This window comes from Hippopotamus amphibius, chromosome 10 (assembly GCF_030028045.1).
Source record: "Hippopotamus amphibius kiboko isolate mHipAmp2 chromosome 10, mHipAmp2.hap2, whole genome shotgun sequence".
NCBI lineage: Eukaryota > Metazoa > Chordata > Mammalia > Artiodactyla > Hippopotamidae > Hippopotamus > Hippopotamus amphibius.
The window spans coordinates 147631-166484 of NC_080195.1; the positions used below are offsets into that span (position 1 = coordinate 147631).

At 56.7% G+C, this 18854-nt stretch overlaps 1 protein-coding gene across 4 annotated transcripts in view; it reads left to right on the plus strand.

Moving 5' to 3' along the window:
- FBXO25 (F-box protein 25) overlaps nucleotides 1-18854 on the plus strand; it is a 46678-nt gene that overhangs the window by 26019 nt on the left and 1805 nt on the right. For 2 of the 4 annotated variants that reach the window (XM_057697788.1, XM_057697790.1), the window contains exons 6-9: nucleotides 11894-11987; nucleotides 13195-13379; nucleotides 14487-14666; nucleotides 15792-15935. In XM_057697788.1, the coding sequence (XP_057553771.1) occupies nucleotides 11894-11987; nucleotides 13195-13379; nucleotides 14487-14666; nucleotides 15792-15935 (603 nt within the window). Of the gene's footprint in view, nucleotides 1-11893; nucleotides 11988-13194; nucleotides 13380-14483; nucleotides 14667-15791; nucleotides 15936-18854 lie in introns of all 4 variants that reach the window. The other 2 variants (XM_057697787.1, XM_057697789.1) reach the window with 1 other exon arrangement.

Consider the following 18854-nt stretch of genomic DNA (forward strand, 5'->3'; position numbering starts at 1 on the left):
TATTGTTTGCTTTTATTTGCCTAACAGATGTATTCACCTTCTTACTGTTATAGGCAAAGAGTAAGCGATGGGCCATGAAGCTATTAATTTTGGAATTGTCATGGTGCTGTGAGACTGTGGGAAGATATTTCTTGTAGTGGCTTCTAGGCATTTGAAAGTGCTACTGGAAGGACAGAAAACTGGGTGGTTGAATGACTTTAAGGCTGAGTGAGTGGATTGGTCCCAGAGTTTTCCAGGCACTCATGCGACCAGCTCCTGGGGTCCCTTTAGGGCCATGTGCTCCCTGCAGCCTCGCCAGGTGGGGACTGAGTGCAGGCTGAGTCCCTCCGAGGGTCTGAGTTCTCCCAGGTGCCTGCGCACCAGACAAGGGTCTCTACCAGCTGCCTCTCCTCCAGGTGACTGAACTGAGATTCAACTCCACTGTGTAGAAATGCCAAGATTGGAAAACGTGTGTCAGCAGAGAGGTCTGTTATGGACAGTTCAGATCATGCTTCATTGTTTAACACCCGCCGCTCTGGACCGCCGTCTACGTGAGGGATTTCACTCTTGGGGGGACAGGGACTCAGAGGCAGGACGGAGGCACGGGAGGGCGAGCTGGGCTTCCTGGCTTCAGCGTCGGGCTTTCTGTTCTGCTTGCTGGTCCGGGCCCTTGGTCTGATGACCAGAGACGGTCCGAGGGTCCTGGGTCCTGCTGACCCCGGTCACCTGCACCACCTCGGGGCCTTTGTGTCGTCTGCTGCTCTCTTGTTCGCTGAGGAGCCTTTCTTCAGACATCGGGAGCCTTTCTTCAGACATCGTCTTCATCCTAGACCGTAGTACCTGGCAGATCGTAGATTTTCTGTGCTAGTTCTTTAGAAAAGAACGTGTTAAAAAAAAATGTAACTAAAAAGTAAAGTCTGTGGTGAGTCCACACGCCAAGTAAAATGATCCTGCAACTTGTGAAGTGGTGTTTCTGCTCATGGCCTCCGGAGACGCTGCCAGGGCTGGTGGCCACGTGAGGCCCCGCCAGCACCACTGGGGCCTGCCACGTGGCCGGCCGCTCGCCGTGGCACGTGCATGAGGGCCGAGGGCTCCCGCCAGGTGGGGCCTGCCCAGCAGGGACCCTCCCCTCCCCCCCCGCCATGGCCTCTTGCTCCTTCGGACCCTTCCCGAGGCCAGGTGCCTTCCTCAAACGGATCTGCTTATGTCCACCTTCTCCGAAAAACACAGACAGGTGAGACCAGCTGTTGGGGACTCTCTGTGATCCGGCCTGCGTGCCGTCTCCTCTTCCTTCCCTCCCCTTCGGCTGCCTCCCCCGCATGCCGCATACCCCCTACTTTCTCTCTTTGGATTCTGTTCTGTGCCTTGCCGCTGGGTGACACAGCCCCCCCGCTTGCTGCCACCTTGTCTGTGGGGGTGGGGTACCCTCTCCCCGGCACCCAGCCGCTGGGTCGCAGCCCTGCTCCTCGGGGCCTGTGAGTTGTCGTGCAGTCGCTGCCCTGAACCGCGCTGACTCTGGTTGGCCCCAGAGCCTGAGCCGCGTCCTTGGAGTCTCCCTGCTGCTTTCACGCTGCACCACACAGCCCGGGACAGTGAGGGTCTCTTGCAGTTCTTGTCAACAAGACAGTTTCCCAGAATTAATGCTGCCTTGTCCAAGTGGCCACTGGTTAATGTTAGAAGAGCTGTAAGTGTACACACCGTGGTTTTGAAATGCCTGAAGGAGTTTCCTTATGTTTCTGATGGCATGCAGTAATATTTCCCCAAAGAATTTATATGAAAAACATTAGTAGTATGTATTTTTGAATTAATATTTTATATTAAATCCCTGCACGCCACAACTACTGAGGCTCAAGTGCCTAGAGCCTGTGCTCTGCAACAAGAGAAGCCGCCGCAATGAGAAGCCCACGCACTGCAATGGAGAGTAGCCTCTGCTCGCCACAACTGGAGAAAGCCCGTGCGCAGCAGTGAAGACCCAACGCAGCCAAAATTAAATAAATTAATTAATTAAAGGGAAAACGAAAGAGCTTTGAAGTGGGCCTTGTGGGCTTTTAGCTCGGTGTCGTGATGGGAGCCGGCGTGCCCTGGTCTCAGGTGGGAGGGCGCGGATGCTGGCGCCTGTGTGCAGAGCACCCCAGGAGAGGAGCACGGCCACATCCTGTGAGCGGACTTGTCTTTCCAGATGAACACGGTCAGGGAAGCTCATCGTTCGCGTTCCAGCCATAGACCTCGTCGCGTTTGTCAGCGCACTCACTGAGGCCTCAGCCGTGCAGAGAGGGGGCGTCCCCCACTCCCAGCCCCACGGCGGGAGCCCCCCACCCCCACCCCCGCCAAGCCCGCTGCCGGGGGCCTGTGTGCGCTGGTCTGGTCGTCTGTCCGGCGTCCGCACCGTGGGAAATCGGGCAGCCCCTCAACGTCAGCCCTTCCTGGGGGGGGGGAGTTGGGTTGCGTCTCTCTGTGGGGCACGTGGGTCACCCATGGGGGCTCCCTGGCACTGTGGAAACAGCAGCTGCGGGTCCCCCGGGAGAGGCGGGGTGGGCGGGAGGAGGGTGCAGACCAGGGGGGTCCACATCTGGGGGTGGTGGCGGAATAGGCTGCCGAGAAGCTCCCTGAGAGCAGCACAGCACAGCAGTGGAGATGTATGAAAATGCCAGGCGTGCTGTGCTTCCTAAAGTAGGTGCATCTTAGGGGAAAAACCCTCAGAATCGTTACGTTTATGTACCTTTATTTGGGTTGTGTTGTATGGAAGATGGGTTTATCTGAAGTACATCATTCTCTACCTGTGGTCGGTGAGACTTTGCTGCCAACTTCACTTTATTTTGCTTGTAAATAGTGATTTTTTTACCTTGATTACCTTAACTTCCTCATTGTAACTTGCCTATAACTGGAAGGTATTACGCGCTGACAGTTTGGTTTCTTTGAGCTTTATGTAGGCCTCCTCACAGGAGCATCCGGTTTTATTTGTGACAGTGACTCAGCCTCTCAGTGGCCCTCGCAGCCCACACCAGGCTCTGCACCAAGCCTGGGGAGGCCGCGCCCAGCGGCCCTCGGCCCAGGAAGCTGCTGGGCGCCGCCCGCACGTCGCCCAGGGAAGCCGCGTGAGCTCTTTGAGGCCCGTTGTGTGTGCTGTACTGTCATAGCATGGCGTCAGGAGCGTTGACCTCTGTAGTTTAATTATTAAAATATTTGTTGAGAAACATTTTTAATAGACGTTAATACTCACTGCCAGCATTCCATTCACAGCCTGTTCAGAGAACGGGCGCTGCCTGGCAGGGCAGGATCTCTAAGGCTTAATAATTTAGCAGGCCTCGGGCTTCCCTGGTGGCTCAGTGGTTGAGAATCCGCCTGCCAACGCAGGGGACACGGGTTCATTCCTTGCTCCGGGAAGATCCCACATGCCACGGAGCAACTAAGCCTGTGCGCCACAACTACTGAGCCTGTGCTCTAGAGCCCGTGAGCCACAGCTACTGAGCCTGTGCTCTAGAGCCTGTGAGCCACAACTGCTGAGCCTGTGTGCTGCAACTGCTGAGCCTGTGCTCTAGAGCCTGAGCCACAACTACTGGGCCTGTGTGCCGCAACTACTGAGCCTGTGCTCTAGAGCCCGTGAGCCACAGCTATTGAGCCTGTGCTCTAGAGCCCATGAGCCACAACTGTTAAACCTGTGTGCTGCAACTACTGAAGCCTGAGTGCCTAGAGCCCATGAGCCACAACTCTTGAGGCCGTGTGCTGCAGCTACTGAAGCCTGAGTGCCTAGAGCCTGTGAGCCACAACTATTGAGCCTGTGCTCTAGAGCCCATGAGTCACAACTGTTGAGCCCATGTGGCACAACTGCTGAAGCCCACGTGCCTAGAGCCCGTGCTCTGCAACAAGAGAGACCACCACAATGAGGAACCCGCGCACCACAATGAAGAGTAGCCCCCGCTCACCGCAACTAGGGAAAGCCCGTGTGCAGCAACGAAGACCCAATGCAGCCAATAAATTAAATAAATACACTTATAAAAACAAAACAAATTCATAAGACCTTTCCAGCAGTGCTGGCGAACCTGTCGTCTGTGACGTATTTAAGTCCCTTCTTGTGCAGACGGCGTCTACTAACCCCTGTCACGGTAGAGGACCAGGAGCTGGCGGTGAGCACGTGCTGTGCTCAGGCTGGCCCGCAGAAGCGCTTGTTAGGGTGCTGACGAGAGGTGGGGCCTGGGAGAGGCGTGCTGACGCACGTTGGGGTCGTGCAGACTAGTATTTCTCCATTTAGAACACTTCACTAAAGTGCTGGGACTTTCCAGAAGCACATACGATATTCTGAAAGGGTATTTCAACAACTCTGTGTCTTAGAAGGAGGTTTGGTGGTGGAACTGGATCTCTAAGAGGCACTGTTGGGTAGGGGTAGGGGAGGAAGAGGTACAGACTGCTGAGTGTGAAGTAAGTCAGCTACAGGGATGTGTGGTGCAGCACAGGGGATGTAGCCAGTGGCCTGTAGTAACTACAAATGGAGTATAGTCTGTAAAACTGCCGATCGCTGTGGTGTACGCCTGAAACTTATAAAAGTGAATAAAATAGAAGGGTTGTTGAGGGACTTGACCAGGAGGATGCAGCAGGGCTGGATTTCCTGGTTTTGCGCTGTGGCTCTCAAAGGGAGATACGGCGCGAGGGGCGCCAGGACCGGCGGTCGGACCTGGAGGCCCTGCAGACACCGGGGAAGCTCTGAAAGGCCCGCAGCGGGCGCAGCCCTTTGCAGGTCAGCACAGTGCCCGGGGCGCCCGCATCTGTCTCCGTTGTGTGTGCAGGGCCCCGCCCACCCGCCTGCGGAGCCAGAGGCGCGGGCGTCGGGCGTGAGCGGAGGAGGCGCGGTGACGGGGGCAGAGGGGGCAGGTGCGCGTGCGCCTTCCTCTCAGAGGGCGGACCCGCGTGCCCGCCGTCCTTCGAGGTGGCACACCTCTCCATGGCTGTCTTTCCATGTTTGTCCCGTGTCAGGATTAGCCGTGCTGGGGGCGGTGGTCAGGATGGGCCTGGGCCTCGGCCCGCGGAGTCGGGCAGCCGAGCGGGGGGCCGGCCTGCCCCGCAGGGAACGTGCACACAGGCCGCTCCCAGAGGCTCGGCGGCTCGCAGGACGCCCTCCTGCTTCGCCACGTGTGATCTCCTGTGGGCTCGTTGGGCTGGGTCACCCTGCGTGGCAGACGTGGAGGCTGCACCACAGAGGGGTTCCCGTCTTGCGCACGGTTGCCCACGTGAAGAGCTGAGGTGTAGAGTTTTGCTTAAGTCTTTTCACTGTTGCGTATTCCTGTATTAGAGGACTCATAATGTTTTTTAGGAATTACTTCTAAATAGTCTACGGGCCTGAACAGGGTCCCCCCACACAGTTCATGTCCACCTGGAGCCTCAGAAAGTGACCTTATTTGGAAACGGGATGTCTGCACATGTAATCAGTGAGGATGAGGTCCTGCTGGAGTGGGAAGGGCCCTCGTCCAATGACTGTGTCCTTACAAGAAGAGAAGACAGACAGTCACAGGGAGGAGCCACGTGAAGACGGAGGCAGAGGTGGGCCCAGGGACACCCGCAGCACCTGCACTGCCAGGAGCCGGGTGAGGCGAGGAGGGCCCCTCCCTGAGCCAGGCGGAACAGGGCCCTGCCAACACCTGGGTCTGCACCTGCGCCCTCAGAACCCTGAGAGTGGCAGCTGCTGACGTACGCCACCTGGCGTGGGGCCGCGTCGCAGCAGCTGCAGACAGCGTGCAGGAGTGCGGTACTCCTCCCCGGGTGCACCCTGCGCGTCCCTCCTTGAGAGTGGTGGTCACGCTCGTTCACCGTTCCGTCTTCCGTGAAGGACCAGGCACGCTTCTTTACACCGCATTCTAACCGTCTCACACCGTCTCACTTTGAACATGTGGAACATGCGCCTCTGTGAATGGTGGGTGAGACCACATGATGGCAGACTCGTCAGACGGTGGAACACATTACAGGGAGCAGGACCTGGGAGGCCTTCGGTTTTCTGGCGAAGGCTGGGTGGAGACTGCTGCCACTGGAGTGTGTGTGAGCACACATCTTGCTGATGAATCGTTGAAACTGGCTGGCGGTGAACTGAGCAGGGAGCCTCAGAGTGGACGGTTGTCGCCCACGTGGGTCTCCTGCAGACTTGCCGCTGGGCTGCGGCACACGTGCAGGTCACACCACGTCCCTGGAACCAGGAGGGTTGGAAGGCTCCACCGGCAGGACCGTCCCTGTGCCCTTGCGGGGCCCGTCATAGTGACTCTGGGTGACAAGTGTACTTGACGCACCTCCTCCGTGGTAGGGCCTGCTTTCCTTCTCTTAGAGGCAGGGGATCGGGGAGGGCGTGTGTGTCATTTGTTTTCGTTTCTTCTTAACATCACGGGCCCCTCACCTGTGTCTCAGCCCCTCTGGGAGGTCGGGCCTCCTCGCCGAGGGGCACCAGGTGCGGTGCGTGCAGGCCGGGGCCGCTTGGGTGTTCCCGTGACTTCCGCTGCCCCCAAGGTGTGGAGCTGGTCCGCTTGTCTTTACGCGCCTCCTTGGGTCCTGGGACTTGGACCCCAGGAGTTTGTTTCCCAACACTCCTCGATTTTAGACGTGAATTCCTGTTTCCCAAATGCTTCCTGGGTGCTTTAAATAGGGGAATCATGAAGACAAGGGAGAGGACCTCTCCAGCTGGACCATCTGGTTGTGTGATGTGTAGCTTCTTCTTGATCTTTGCTGAGGACCGTGTGGCATGAACAGTTCACGAGGAGACAGGCGTGGGGCGACCATGATCGTGCACAAGCCTCCAGGGACCCGCAAGGCAGCGATGGGGCCGTAGGTACGGGGGCGACCCCGCCGTTTTGGATTCTGTCTCATTTTCTCAGCTGCTGACCAGGGATCTCCTCTTCACGACACCTAACAGGGTTTGTGTGCCCTGAGGCGGCCGTGACCAGCACGCGGCGGGAGTGTAAGGAGCTCCTGGACGTGCTTGGCTCAGGGGCGCGGCGGGCGCGGCTGATCTTCGGAGGGTGGCTTGGATGGAGGGACGGCAGCCCTGCAGGTCCAGCTCCATCTGCAGATTCAGGGAGGAGACGCGGAAGACCTGAAACGTGCCTCAGGTCCCAGGCGGTCCTGACCGCAGAGAGCCGTGTATTAAAGATCTTCTTGATCCTGTAACCTTCTCCTCTTGTGGGAAGCGGTGACTCCCTGGCGTGTGGAGACATTTTAAAACGGTGGCCTTTTGAGTTCAGGGCGACTGTTGAGAGGATGGTCCGTCGACTCTCTGACCCATGCTGACGAGCTCTTGTGTGCCCGTCACACCGTCTCAGGGGTCACAGCCCAGCTTGGTCGCTGTCTCGTGACTGATCCCTGGACACCCCTCCCCCACCCCCCGTGCCTCCAGCACCTGGCACAGACCTAGAACTGCTCCCCTCACAGGAGGGGACGGATGAACAGGTGGTTCTGTGAGTTGTTCCAGTTATTTTTTCCATGGTAAATGTCCTGCGCAAATTCTACCTGAATGTGAATCTGGCTCGTAAGATGCTCTAAAATAATTAGTTTGCCAGTTGTTTTACTGAACCTACAGACACCGCCTCTCTTCAAGAAAATTGGGATTAGAAATGGGGGGAGGTCTTTATAAAAATTTTTATTAAACAGATTCTTCATAAAAGGATGCCCTCTGAGTTCCTTAGCACAACAAAGATATTTACATTTCATTTTTTAAAAAAGTCCTTCTTGTTGATTCAAGAATTGGCTGTAGGCTGCTTACTCCAGATATTTCCTGTACTTTTCCCCTTAAAAAGTGTTGGATTAAAGTGAACGAGCAGAATATGTAAATGCTCCGAAGAACAAGATTCGTGGAGGAGAAGTGACCGTGTGGGGGCCTCCCGGGACGCCTGTGTTCCGTGGAAGGAAGCACTACTGGACACTAACTGGACAGTTTGACCTCAGGGGAATGAAGTTTGGTGCTGTAGCGCTGACAGTTACGGGATGGGTGTGTCCAGCTGGTGGGACTGTGCTGACTAGGTGGCAGGCCAGCCAAAGCACCGCCTCTGGAAGCTTGAAATGTCACCAGCACAGAGACTGGAGGTGTCCAGTACCATCTTCATTTTCCTTTAGCTTTCCGCATACTTATGCTGTCAACGGTGTAACTTGTACAATGTGACCAAACACAGCAACTAAGAATTCTTTTAACAAAACTGAAATTATAAATTGTGTCACATTTCAACTCATGGACGATAACAGTCCTCCTTTCTGCCAGTATTAGAAGTCAGTGACCAGGGTGAGAGTCAGACGAGGTGTTAATTCCCACAGAGGGTGGAAAAGAGGGACAGTCCAAACAGAGGTGACGCCTCACAGGCCGTCTGCTCGAGCTGGTTCCCCAGATGGGAGCCTTGTTCTTGACGCAGCCCGCGTCCACTCTGTGTGGTGCCCTCACCTTGGGGGGGCGGGAGGAGAACCGGGGCCCCGGCCCCTGCGAGACTCTGACGACAGCTCCCGACACCTCCCAGTGGTGAACGCCGAGCACGCAGAGGCGGTGGACGAGGCTGCTGCCGGCGCTGCTCCGGCTTCGTGAGCGTCCAGCTGAGAACTTCTGCTGTCGCAGAGGTTAGGTCACGTTCCTTTTTCGTTACATACAGTAAAACTGAGAACACTTTTTAAAATCAGGTAATCACATTACGGATCACGGAGGCTTTTGAAGCTGTTCGCTGTGTCCTGACACGTGTGTGGTGCACGGGAGGCAGCGTGGAGAGGGGCCCACGGTGCAGAGCTTGCAGACGACCTGTGTTTCCATCCTGAATCCGCTCCTTGTTGCTGTGTGACTTTGGGGTCGCTTTCCTCCTCTCTGGGCCTCGGTCCTCGCTGTGCGGTGTGGCAGTACAGCACCTCCCTGCAGGGGTGCGGTAGGGATTAGGCAGTCGCGTCAGGTAGTGCTTTGGGAGCGCTGGGTCCGTGTGGCAGTGTGCGTGGGCCCAGGAGCGAAGGCGCACGGTCGCCGGGCTCGGCCCAGGGAGGGTGCGTTTGCTGCACTAGGGAACCTGGACACGGAACTGTCACCCTCTGTCCTTGCCGCACACTCGTGCCGTCATCCTGGACACGTGGTGGACCCGGGTGTTCAGGAATGTGCCTGGCATCTCAGACAGCTGAGGTTTTCTGTACCTTCGTTTTAATTCTAGTTTTAGTATATTATCATCAGAGAGTTTGGCCCATACGATCTCTGCTTGTTTGAAATGTGTTAAATTTTCCTTTGTGGCCATTTTCATAGTTGATTTTTGTAAATATTCTATTGACATATAAGAAAAATGTAGATTCTCTGTTTGAAGGATGTAATTTTTTTTGCTTATTTATGAAACAAGGTTTTGTGGTTATGTTATTTAATTCTTCCACATCCTTACTTGTTTAGAATTGTCAAATTTGAAGAGATACATAAAAATCTCCCACAATATTTGTATTTTTAACAAATTCTTATTACGTTTCCAGCAGATTTTGTTTTCTGTAGCTAAATGGAGGGTGATGCCTGGTTATGTTTTCTTTGTAAATTGTCTTTTGCACTTTTACATTAATTACCATTTTAAGCTGAAATTTTGCTGTGTCACTATTAACATGGCCACTCTTGTGTTTGCACACGCCAGTGTGGCGGTCTTTCTGGTGGGTGCCCTTTAGATAACTAGCTCATCCACGGTGCCAACCCCATGCCTTCTGCCAGTGAGGTTAGCCCTTTTTTTTTTTAATTAATTTATTTATTTATTGGCTGTGTTGGGTCTTCATTGCTGCGCACGGGCTTTCTCTAGTTGCAGAGAGCAGGAGATACTTTTCATTGTGGTGCGTGGGCTTCTTCTTGCGGTGGCTTTTCTTGTGGAGCACAGGCTCTAGGCACGCAGGCTTCAGTCGTTGTGGCACATGGGCCCAATAGTTGTGGCTCGCGGGCCCTAGAGTGCAGGCTCAGTAGTTGTGGCGCACATATTAGTTGCTCCACGGCACTTGGGATCTTCCTGGATCAGAAATCGAACCCGTGTCCCCTGCATTGGCAGGCGATTTCTTAACCACTGCGTCACCAGGGAAGTCCCCAAGTTCATCCCTTTTCTAAAGGACTTTTTTTACATGGAATTAGAACACTGCAGTTCTTGTTGATGATGGGAGGGCGTAGTTGGAACACTTATTCCATGTCTGTGACAGAATATCCGTTCTCAGACTAAGACCTGGTCTCAGGGGTCCTCTCACTTTGAAACTACTGAGGACCCCAAAGAGATTTGCTCATGTGGGTTTTGTCTATTCATATTTACCATAAAGAAATTAAAATAAGTTTAAAAAACGTTTCTCTGTTTAAAAATAAAGAGTGCCTGTGTCCTCCGGTGCCCACCTGCGCAGCGTCTGCAGTGGTGGAGCACGGTGCGTTCTCAGGGCTGGTCTCGGCGTGTGCTGCATCCTTGTGTGGCCCCTGCACCCTCCACTGCACACGAGCGGGGCAGCGGCTGTGCTGGGAAAGCAGCCTGGATCAGGGCCCCGGGACTCCCTGGACGGCTCTCCGAGGGCTGCGGCCCTTGGGCTCCCCTCTCTCATTTTCCTTCGAGGAGCAGGAGAGGCGTGTGTGTATCTGCGTATCCTGGTCTGTTTCTCTCAGTTCCTGAGGGTCTCGGGAGCGGGGAGCCCGTCTGGGAAGCTTGGTTGTCACTTGCTGCCCAGGGCCGGCGGCTCGGTCTCTCGGGGTCAGTGCTGGGAGCTGGCCTCAGGTCTCTCACTTGGTTGTAAAGGCAGGCGGGAGGAGAGGGTGTGAGTCCACGCTGAGGTGGTGCTGCGTGGGATGCCGGTCAGACGAGGAGGAGAGTGTCTGCCTCCTGCGCGAAAATCGAGGCGCGGGACCGACCTCGCAGCCTGGGTTCCCAGATGTTCTCCGGAAGGGCCCTGGAGTGTTGTTCCTGTAATCACTGCAGTACAGGACACTTTCATGTAAACATACGACAGGGTGCACAGGGATTTTTTTTCCCCAACAATTATCATGTGATTGTCACGTTTGTAATTTTTTTTACCTTCCGCAGTCAACTGGCAGTCTCAGTACGTGAGTTAACATTTTCTTTTCTCCCTCTGGAAACCAACAGAGGCAGCCAGGAGGATCGGAAAGGAGGGATGAAAAATTCCTTTTCCAGAGAAATAGCAGGAAGGTGTAACCTATAGATCCTAAACTGTGTTTAAGGCTTCCCCAGAGCGGCTCAGATTGGGCAGAAACAGTTAGGGAAGAAGTGAAGGGACGTGTCCCGGGGGCGAGGACTCGGCGGGGGCAGGTCTGGACCCCACCACAGACGCGCGTGGTCTGGCGCGAGGCCCGGCGTGGGGGAGCTGGGAAGGGGCTGACGCAGGACTCCTGAGACCTAGTGTGTGCAGAGAGGTGGGCGCTGGGGTCACTGCAGACTCACACAGGTGAGCTGTCTGGGACGGCCCGCTCTCCCCAGAGCCGCGGAGGGGAGGGCGCAGCACGGGGGCGGAGGCTGCAGGAGAGCCGCCCTGCCCTGCCCTGCCCTGGCCGGGCCCTCCCCGCGGGCGGCGCCCGCGTCCCAGCATCCGTGTGCCGAGAGCCGCCAGGTGCCCGTGGAGGAGGAGCCCGGGAGGCAGGACGGGCGCCCAGACCAGGTGGTCCGGCAGTGGCTGTGGGAGGGCAGGGCTGGGCGCATCAGGTGGGACGGCTGGAGGGACAGACAGAGGGATAGATGTGACGTGACCTTCCCATTGGGGAAGGCCCAGCACATGTGAGGCCGGGATGTTCAGAGGAGAGGGCACAGCAGGGGCGCTGGACGGACCGCTAAAGACGTCCAGCCGCGTGAGCCGTCGTGGGGAGGGCCTCACCGCCTCGGAGGTGGAGTGGCATCCTGGCGGCCTGCACGCTCTTCTCTGGTCCCTCGGGGGTGCTTCCCTTCAGAGGTGATGCTCACCTGTCACTCTCCCCCCCCTCCCCAAGCTGCTGCAGCTGATCGCAAAGTCCCAGCTGACCTCACTAAGTGGTGTAGCCCAGAAGAACTACTTCAACGTTCTGCATAAAATCGTTCAGAAGGGTAAGGTGATGACTGATACTTTTAATGATCTAAGTCTTAATTAGAAATTTAATGCAAGGAGATTGGACTTTTCTTTTATGTCCCCCCAGTATTAATGGTGTCAGATAATGTGATGGGATCGGGGCAAGGGCTCAGGTTGGCCACTCAGCTCTTGATGTTGTTGCTGTTGTCCTTGAAAAGGTGCTTTAGCACACCGAAGAATATATTGTAATGAGAGAGAGAATTTGTTTTCGGGCGACATCTCGCAGCATGTGGGTTCTTAGTTCCCTGATTAGGCATCAGACCTGTGCCTGCTGCAGGGCAAGCATGCAGTCTTTACCGCTGGACCGCCAGGGGAGTCCCTGAGAAAGAGGGTGACTCCCCGAGCTTTAAAAAGACACCATTTCACGGTTAATTAGTCACAACTCACCTTAGCTATATAGTGTCTCTATAATTAGCAAGGTGGTGACTTTGTTCCATCAGATAAGCCTATAATTTTCTTTTTAATTTAATGTTTGTCTTGGTTAGTTAGTGGCCAATGATAAATGGAACTTTAAGTGAGTTTATGCATATATGTGACATTTTAAGTATCAGTTCTCTGTATGATTAAGTATAAAAGAAAATAGAGACGGACAGTTTTAAAGGCAAAACTAGACTCAGCGAAAACTACACTCTCAGACAATATGTCACACGTTTTAAAATCTCATCATAATTGTGTTATCTCAAAAAATGATGCCATTTTGGAGTTGCGGTGAAATTAGATCATTTTTTTTTATTATGGTGAAATATACATAAAACTTACCGTCTTAACCATTCTTCAGTGCACAGCTCAGTGGCATTAAGTACATTCACATCATCGTGTAACCATCACCACCATCCGCAGGACTCATTTCGCAAAGCTGACACTCTGTCCCCATAAACACGAACCCCGCCCGGCCCCTGGCACCCACCATCTACTTCTGTCTCTGTGGATTTGACTATTCGAAGGACCTCACATAAGGAGAATCAAACAATATTTGTCCATTTGTGACCGGTTCTTATCATAAGGTCTTCAAGTTTCATCCACGTCATAGCGCGTGTCAGCATTTCTTTCCCATTTAAGGCTGTGTATAGATCACACTGTTTATCTGTGTTATCTGTTGATGGGCCCTTGGGTTGTGAAAGCAGGTCATTTTTAACAGTGGGTGTTGACCGTACCTGTGCACTGTTTTGTTTTTGTTTATTCCAGTTCTCGATGACCACCAGAACCCTCGCCTAATCAAAGATCTTCTCCAAGACCTAAGCTCTACCCTTTGCGTTCTGATCAGGGGAGAGGGGAAGTCCGTTCTGGTGGGAAACATCAACATCTGGATTTGCCGATTAGAGACGATTCTCGGCTGGCAGCAGCAGCTGCAGAATCTTCAGATGACCGAGGTATGCATTTCCCGGCCTGCACGTGAGTGTGCTCTGTTTTTATGTTACGAAATCCATTGTTACTTTTAAGCGTCTGTGAAAGACGATTAGAGCTTTTCCAAAGGTTTTTCCTTTACATTTCATAAAAAACTGTTGTGAGATGGATTCAGACCAGACGGCCCTGTAATGGCTCATAGGAATCACTGGAAGGACGGTGGCGGGGGGGGGGGGGGGGGGGGTGATTATTAAGAAGAGCTGACCCTGTGGGTGACGAGGTGGCAAGTGAATTTACCTTTACAGGAAATTAGGTATTTCGGGCTAAAATAACGTTTGATTATTTCAGCTGAGTCGTGTAGTAGTGACTCTGCATCCGCTGTTGCTTCTGGAGGGCTGGTGTTTTCGCCCCTCTTCCTGCTTCTTATACCTTGTGTGGTGTGTGTACATGTGTTTATAGTTCAGGAGGAACACGCAGATCACGCCAGTTGTTTTGATGTTTTTTGTTTATTCTGGTAACTATTTACATCAAGAAATATGTTGACCCCATTGACAAGAGTGTTTAGGTTGTGTTTTATTTATCTCTGGTTGCTTTCAGAGGTGACTTTGGAACACCGTAACTCTGGGCCGCTTATTTGCCATATAAACGTGGGGTTTACGAAGAGCAGTGATTCCTTAGTCAAGGCCCTGCAGTTACAGGGATGACCTGACGCCCTGCGTCCCGGCAGCCTTGCCGTGAGCGCCGCACCCCCACCTCGTTCCCACGGGCGGGGCTTGTGCTCTGACAGCCACCTACCTGTGAGACGCAGACACCTGGGGTGCGTCCGCTCTCCGGGCTTCGACAGACGTGGCCAGGCCACGTGCCCCAGGTGCCACTGTCCCCGAGTAGCTGACACATGGTGATGCCGCATCAGCCAGCAAGATCGGGGGGCATGGGTCTCCGTGGTCGGGATCCCCAGGGAAGGGCACGCCTGTCGAGCAGGTCCAGGCAGGGCCGCCGCGGGGCATGATCCGGAGAGACCTGGGGAGGAAGGAGGGGTGGGCGGCCTCGCCGCTGCCCAGCCCGCAGACGGCAGCGTGACTGCCAGGTCCTGCGCGTGCGCGCTGGAGTAAGCGCACGGCTCCTCCCAGCAGGTGGACAGCGGCCTGACGCTCAGTGACCTTCCCGTCAACATGCTCAGCAACATCCTGTACAGGTTCTCGGACGGGTGGGACATCGTCACTCTGGGCCAGGTGACCCCGACGCTGTCCGCGCTCAGCGAGGACCGGCAGCTGTGGAAGAAGCTGTGCCAGTACCACTTCGGCGAGAAGCAGGTGGGTGTGGGCTCCGCCCGGTGGCCAGGCCTGGCCGCTTCGGGGGACGGACTAGGGTCACTTACGGGAAGGCTTGTTTTTCATGTTGAGCGAGAGCTGGGATTCTAAACACAGCCCAGAACAGAGCAGCAGAGCAAGAGCGGGTCCTTCCTGTCGCGGAGCCGGAGGCCTCTCTCCGGGCGGCGTGTCCCGAGGTTCGTGGGCGGGTGTCGCTCCCCGCACCCTGCCCTCCCAGGGCCAGGGCCGGCTGCGGGGTCCGGCGGGCTCCCCTGCGTCCGCTCACCGTTGTCTGCCCCCCCGGCCCCTGCCCCGTGCTGTGTCTGGAGCGAAGCAGCAGCAGCTGGGTATCCGTGACACAGCAGCGCGCAGGGCGGGGACAGGAGGCGCTCCTGCTGCGGGGAGGCCCTGCGGAGGGGACAGACGTCGCCTGTCTCCTCCAGCGTGGGCTCGGGGGACGTGTGGGGTCCCGTGCCCGTCACACAGGCGGACACGGCCACTCTGGAGGGCCTGGCAGGCGGGGGCGTCCTGGCGATGAGCAGGTTCAGGCCCTGAAACGGAGGGGCACGCGCTGGAGGGGGTGAGGCAGGCGAGGCCAGGCCACGGGGCCGCCCTGGTGCCCCTGCTCTCGGGGAGCCGCCCAGGCGTGGAGTCGCCGCCCTGTCGGGCAGCCCCCAGCTGCTCCACGTCCTCGTCCACACCTGTCACTCCGCGTGCTTGGTCACAGGCTCCCGCGGGGATGTGAGGGGCTGCCTCGTCCCGTGCCCGACGCCTGAGATGCTGAGCACCTTCCCCCGTGCTCGTGGGCCGTCACCTGTGCATCTCGTCAAGTCCTTTGCCCGTTTTGTATCTGGATTGTCCTTTTGTTACGGAGCTGTGTTCTTTCTGTATTCCAGTCACAGGTCCTGTCAGATACACGACGTGTGTAACTTGTTTTTAACTTAATAGTACGTCGCGGGCATCATCCCAGCTCGGAACCTTTAAGTCTGACAGCTGCGTGGTGTTCCATTGCACAGATTCAGTCCACACGTAACTTCAGATAATTGAACGTTTCATGCAGTTGTTATGTACAGGAGACTATGCTGTGAAAATCGTCTGCTGATTCTGAACAGAATCTTGTTTGTCTAGTTTTGTAGACACTTGATCCTTTCAGAAAAAGGTCACATCGAGTGGAAGCTGATGTACTTCGCGCTGCGGAAACACTACCCCGCCAGGGAGCAGTACGGGGACACCCTGCACTTCTGCCGGCACTGCAGCATCCTCTTTTGGAAGGTAAAAATTTCCAATGTGCTCTTGGAGTTTGAGGATTAAAATTTGGAGAGACAAATGATCCACCTACGTGTAATGGTAAAAAAAAAAAATGAGAAGTTGTAGTTGTGATAAGATAATGTTGTATCACCAAGGACTGGGGCAGGGGAACAGGGTCACAAAAGTAGAACAACTTGTGGTTGTACCTGGACGTCGGGCCAGCCACCGCATCCCCTTGCCCGACGCAGCAGCGGGGAGCCTGGCCCGAGCGCGGTGAGCGGCTGGCTGGCGCCTCAGCGTGCGTCCTGGCGGGGCCACTTCCTGCTGCTCTGGCGGCTCAGCCTGAGGGGAGGGTCGGGACCCCCCCCACCTGGTCTCCACTCGGCCTCCGCCTGCACTCTCAGGACCTCCGGCAGCAGGGCCTCCAGGGGGCTTCTCCTCACAGCCCTGAGCCCAGGGCAGAGGTGAGGCCCACAGAGGTGCCCAGATGTCTCGTGAGTTTGACCCAGACTCAGCGAGCCTGAGGCTCAGTGGAGACTGAGCCGTGTCCACTGCCGTCGGGGCCCGTCCCCGCCCCTCTGCTCCCCTTACTCTCCTGTCCAGACCCTGAGAAAACATGCTTGCGGGGTAGGGGAGTGGGTGCGTCTGCGCACCTCCCGTAAGTAGCGTCATTTCCATAGTCTGCCTTGAGTGTGCATTTGTTTCATGTTGTGACATTTCACTGGGGAGAAAGGTGGCGAGACTGGCAGGGGTCTGTGCCTGGCCCTCGGCCTTCCCGGCTCTGGCTGGGCACAGCCTGTGGCCTGGCTGACTCAGGGCCGCTCACTTCTCTCCTTTTCCTTCTGTAAGTCCCGGGATGGGTTATCTAGCAAGCTCTAAACTGTTGAAAAGAAACAATTAAATTGTTTTTGTTTCAGCTTGTATCCATGACAGTGTGGCTCTTTCTCAACTGTGACGCGTGGTCGGGGGTGAGCCCCGTGCTCGCAGAGCTTTCCTTCCTGTGAAGCTGCAGGCGAGCAGGTCCTGCTGTCTCCACGCGTGACCCGCAGGAGGTCACCTCATTGCTGATGTGTTGTTTTGTATTCTGGTGTGGCTTTTTCCACGCCATGCAAAAAAGGAAATGTGTTCCGTGGCCGCAGCGGTGGTTCTTTGGAACCTTGTTCCTCTGGGGCAGGGGTGCGGGCGCGTGCCGTGGGGGCACGGGTGAATCGTCAGCCCGCGGGGTCAGGGGACAGAGAGGGGAGCCCTTATTTTGTGCCCTTGGCCGCAATCACCGGGATGGAAACACACACCCGGGCAGGTGCCCGTGGAAAACACACGAGGAGGCGTCTTCAGGGCTGATGAGAGCAGGTGAGGCGGTCTCGCTGCTGCTCTGACCCGCGCTTCTCCCCAGGGTTCTCTGTTCTCCTGAGCAGACGGCTTTCTCCCAGAGAGACGCTAGCAGCAGTGGTGTGTCTCCTGGGCAGAAGCCTCCGCCCCGCGTGCGACAGACGTGCCTCTCGGAGCGCGGCTTCCGAGTGGGGAGCCCTGTCTCTGAGGCAGTGAACAGAGACGCGCTCCCTGCTTTCTCTGTTGTTGGCGTGAGAAGGTGCTGCTGGGGTAGAAGAGGTGTGGAGGTGCTGGATTTTTTAATTGAGAGGTAATTTTTAGGTTTCCAGGAGAATTTGCCTGAAGCTTCTTTTGTTTATGAACATTGAGGACACGCATCTCCTGCTGGCCTTGCTTTGAAGGCCGAGCTCCTCGACTTCCGCAGCCGCGGGCCTCAGGGCCTGGCTCGGTCCCCGGTGGGGTCACGTGGCAGCTTCTTCTCCCAGAGGCCCTTCCAACTTGATTCTGAATCTGGGGGTGGACATTAAAAAGAAAACAGCGCGTCTCTGGGATTTCTGGTGGAAACTGCTTGCGGCGTCACCCCCAGGGAAGCTGCGCCCGGGCTGACTGGACGGCCTCCCGGCGGGGCCCCCGCTGCCCCCCGGCCTCCGCCCCGCTGCCTGGCCTCGCGGAGCCTCCTGGGGGGCAGGCCTGCCGCGTGGGCTGGCGGAGGGGACCGGGCCCTGCCCTGCGCGGGGCCGCGCCTCGCCGTCTCCAGCACGTCCGGCCGCCGGGGGCCAGCAGCGCGGGGAGCCGGGGGCCGCCCGCCACGTCCCGCCAGACGCGTCCTCCTCGGCGCGCGGCGGCCCGGGCCGCCTCTCCGCCGCCCCGGCCCCAGCGTCCTGTGTGTTCCGGCTTCGCTCCCTGGAGTCGGGGTGCGTTTCCCTGCCCGCCTTGGTGGGAAGGTGTCCCGCGCGAGCGGAGGGAGAGCCGGGGCTGAGAAGGCGGGCGCCTCGTTCCCGGAGTCGCCGAGCTGAGTCGTGCGCGAGCGCGCTGCCCGCTCAGGGGCCGCCTGGCTCCCGCGGCGCGGCCCTCCTGCGCTGCTGGCCGAGGACTCGAGACCCGCTGCGTTCCCTCCTCCCGGCTCCTCCGGCTGCGTTTCTCGACTTCACGGAGCTTTGGTTAAAACTGTGGAAGCCGGACAGAAAGTCCAGTTGAAGGCTGAGACCCAGAACCCCGCATCCTTTTTTGTGTCCGCGTGTCGGCGGCCAGGTCCGCACCGCGGGTCTGTGGCCGGAGCGGGGAGGCCGCTGGCCCCGGCCCGTGCTGACGGCCAGCCCACCCGTCTCTAGCGAGGGTGGGTGAGCCGGGCCAGGTGGCCAGGCCGGCAGGTGGTGAGCGCGGCAGCCTGGGGCCCACCTCCAGTTGGACGCCGTGAACCAACAGGAAGGCGTCCACGCAGGAGCCGGGCGCTGGGGCTCCCGGGCTCGCACGCATTCCGGCTCCTGCGCTCGGCCCCGCAGAGCTGACTCTCAGACAGTGAAGAGGGAGGAAGGCGCCTCCGGGAAGCTGCTGTGGATGTTTCCAGTGCGGACCGCACGTGTCCGCGTTGCTCTGTGCCTTTCCAGGGCACAG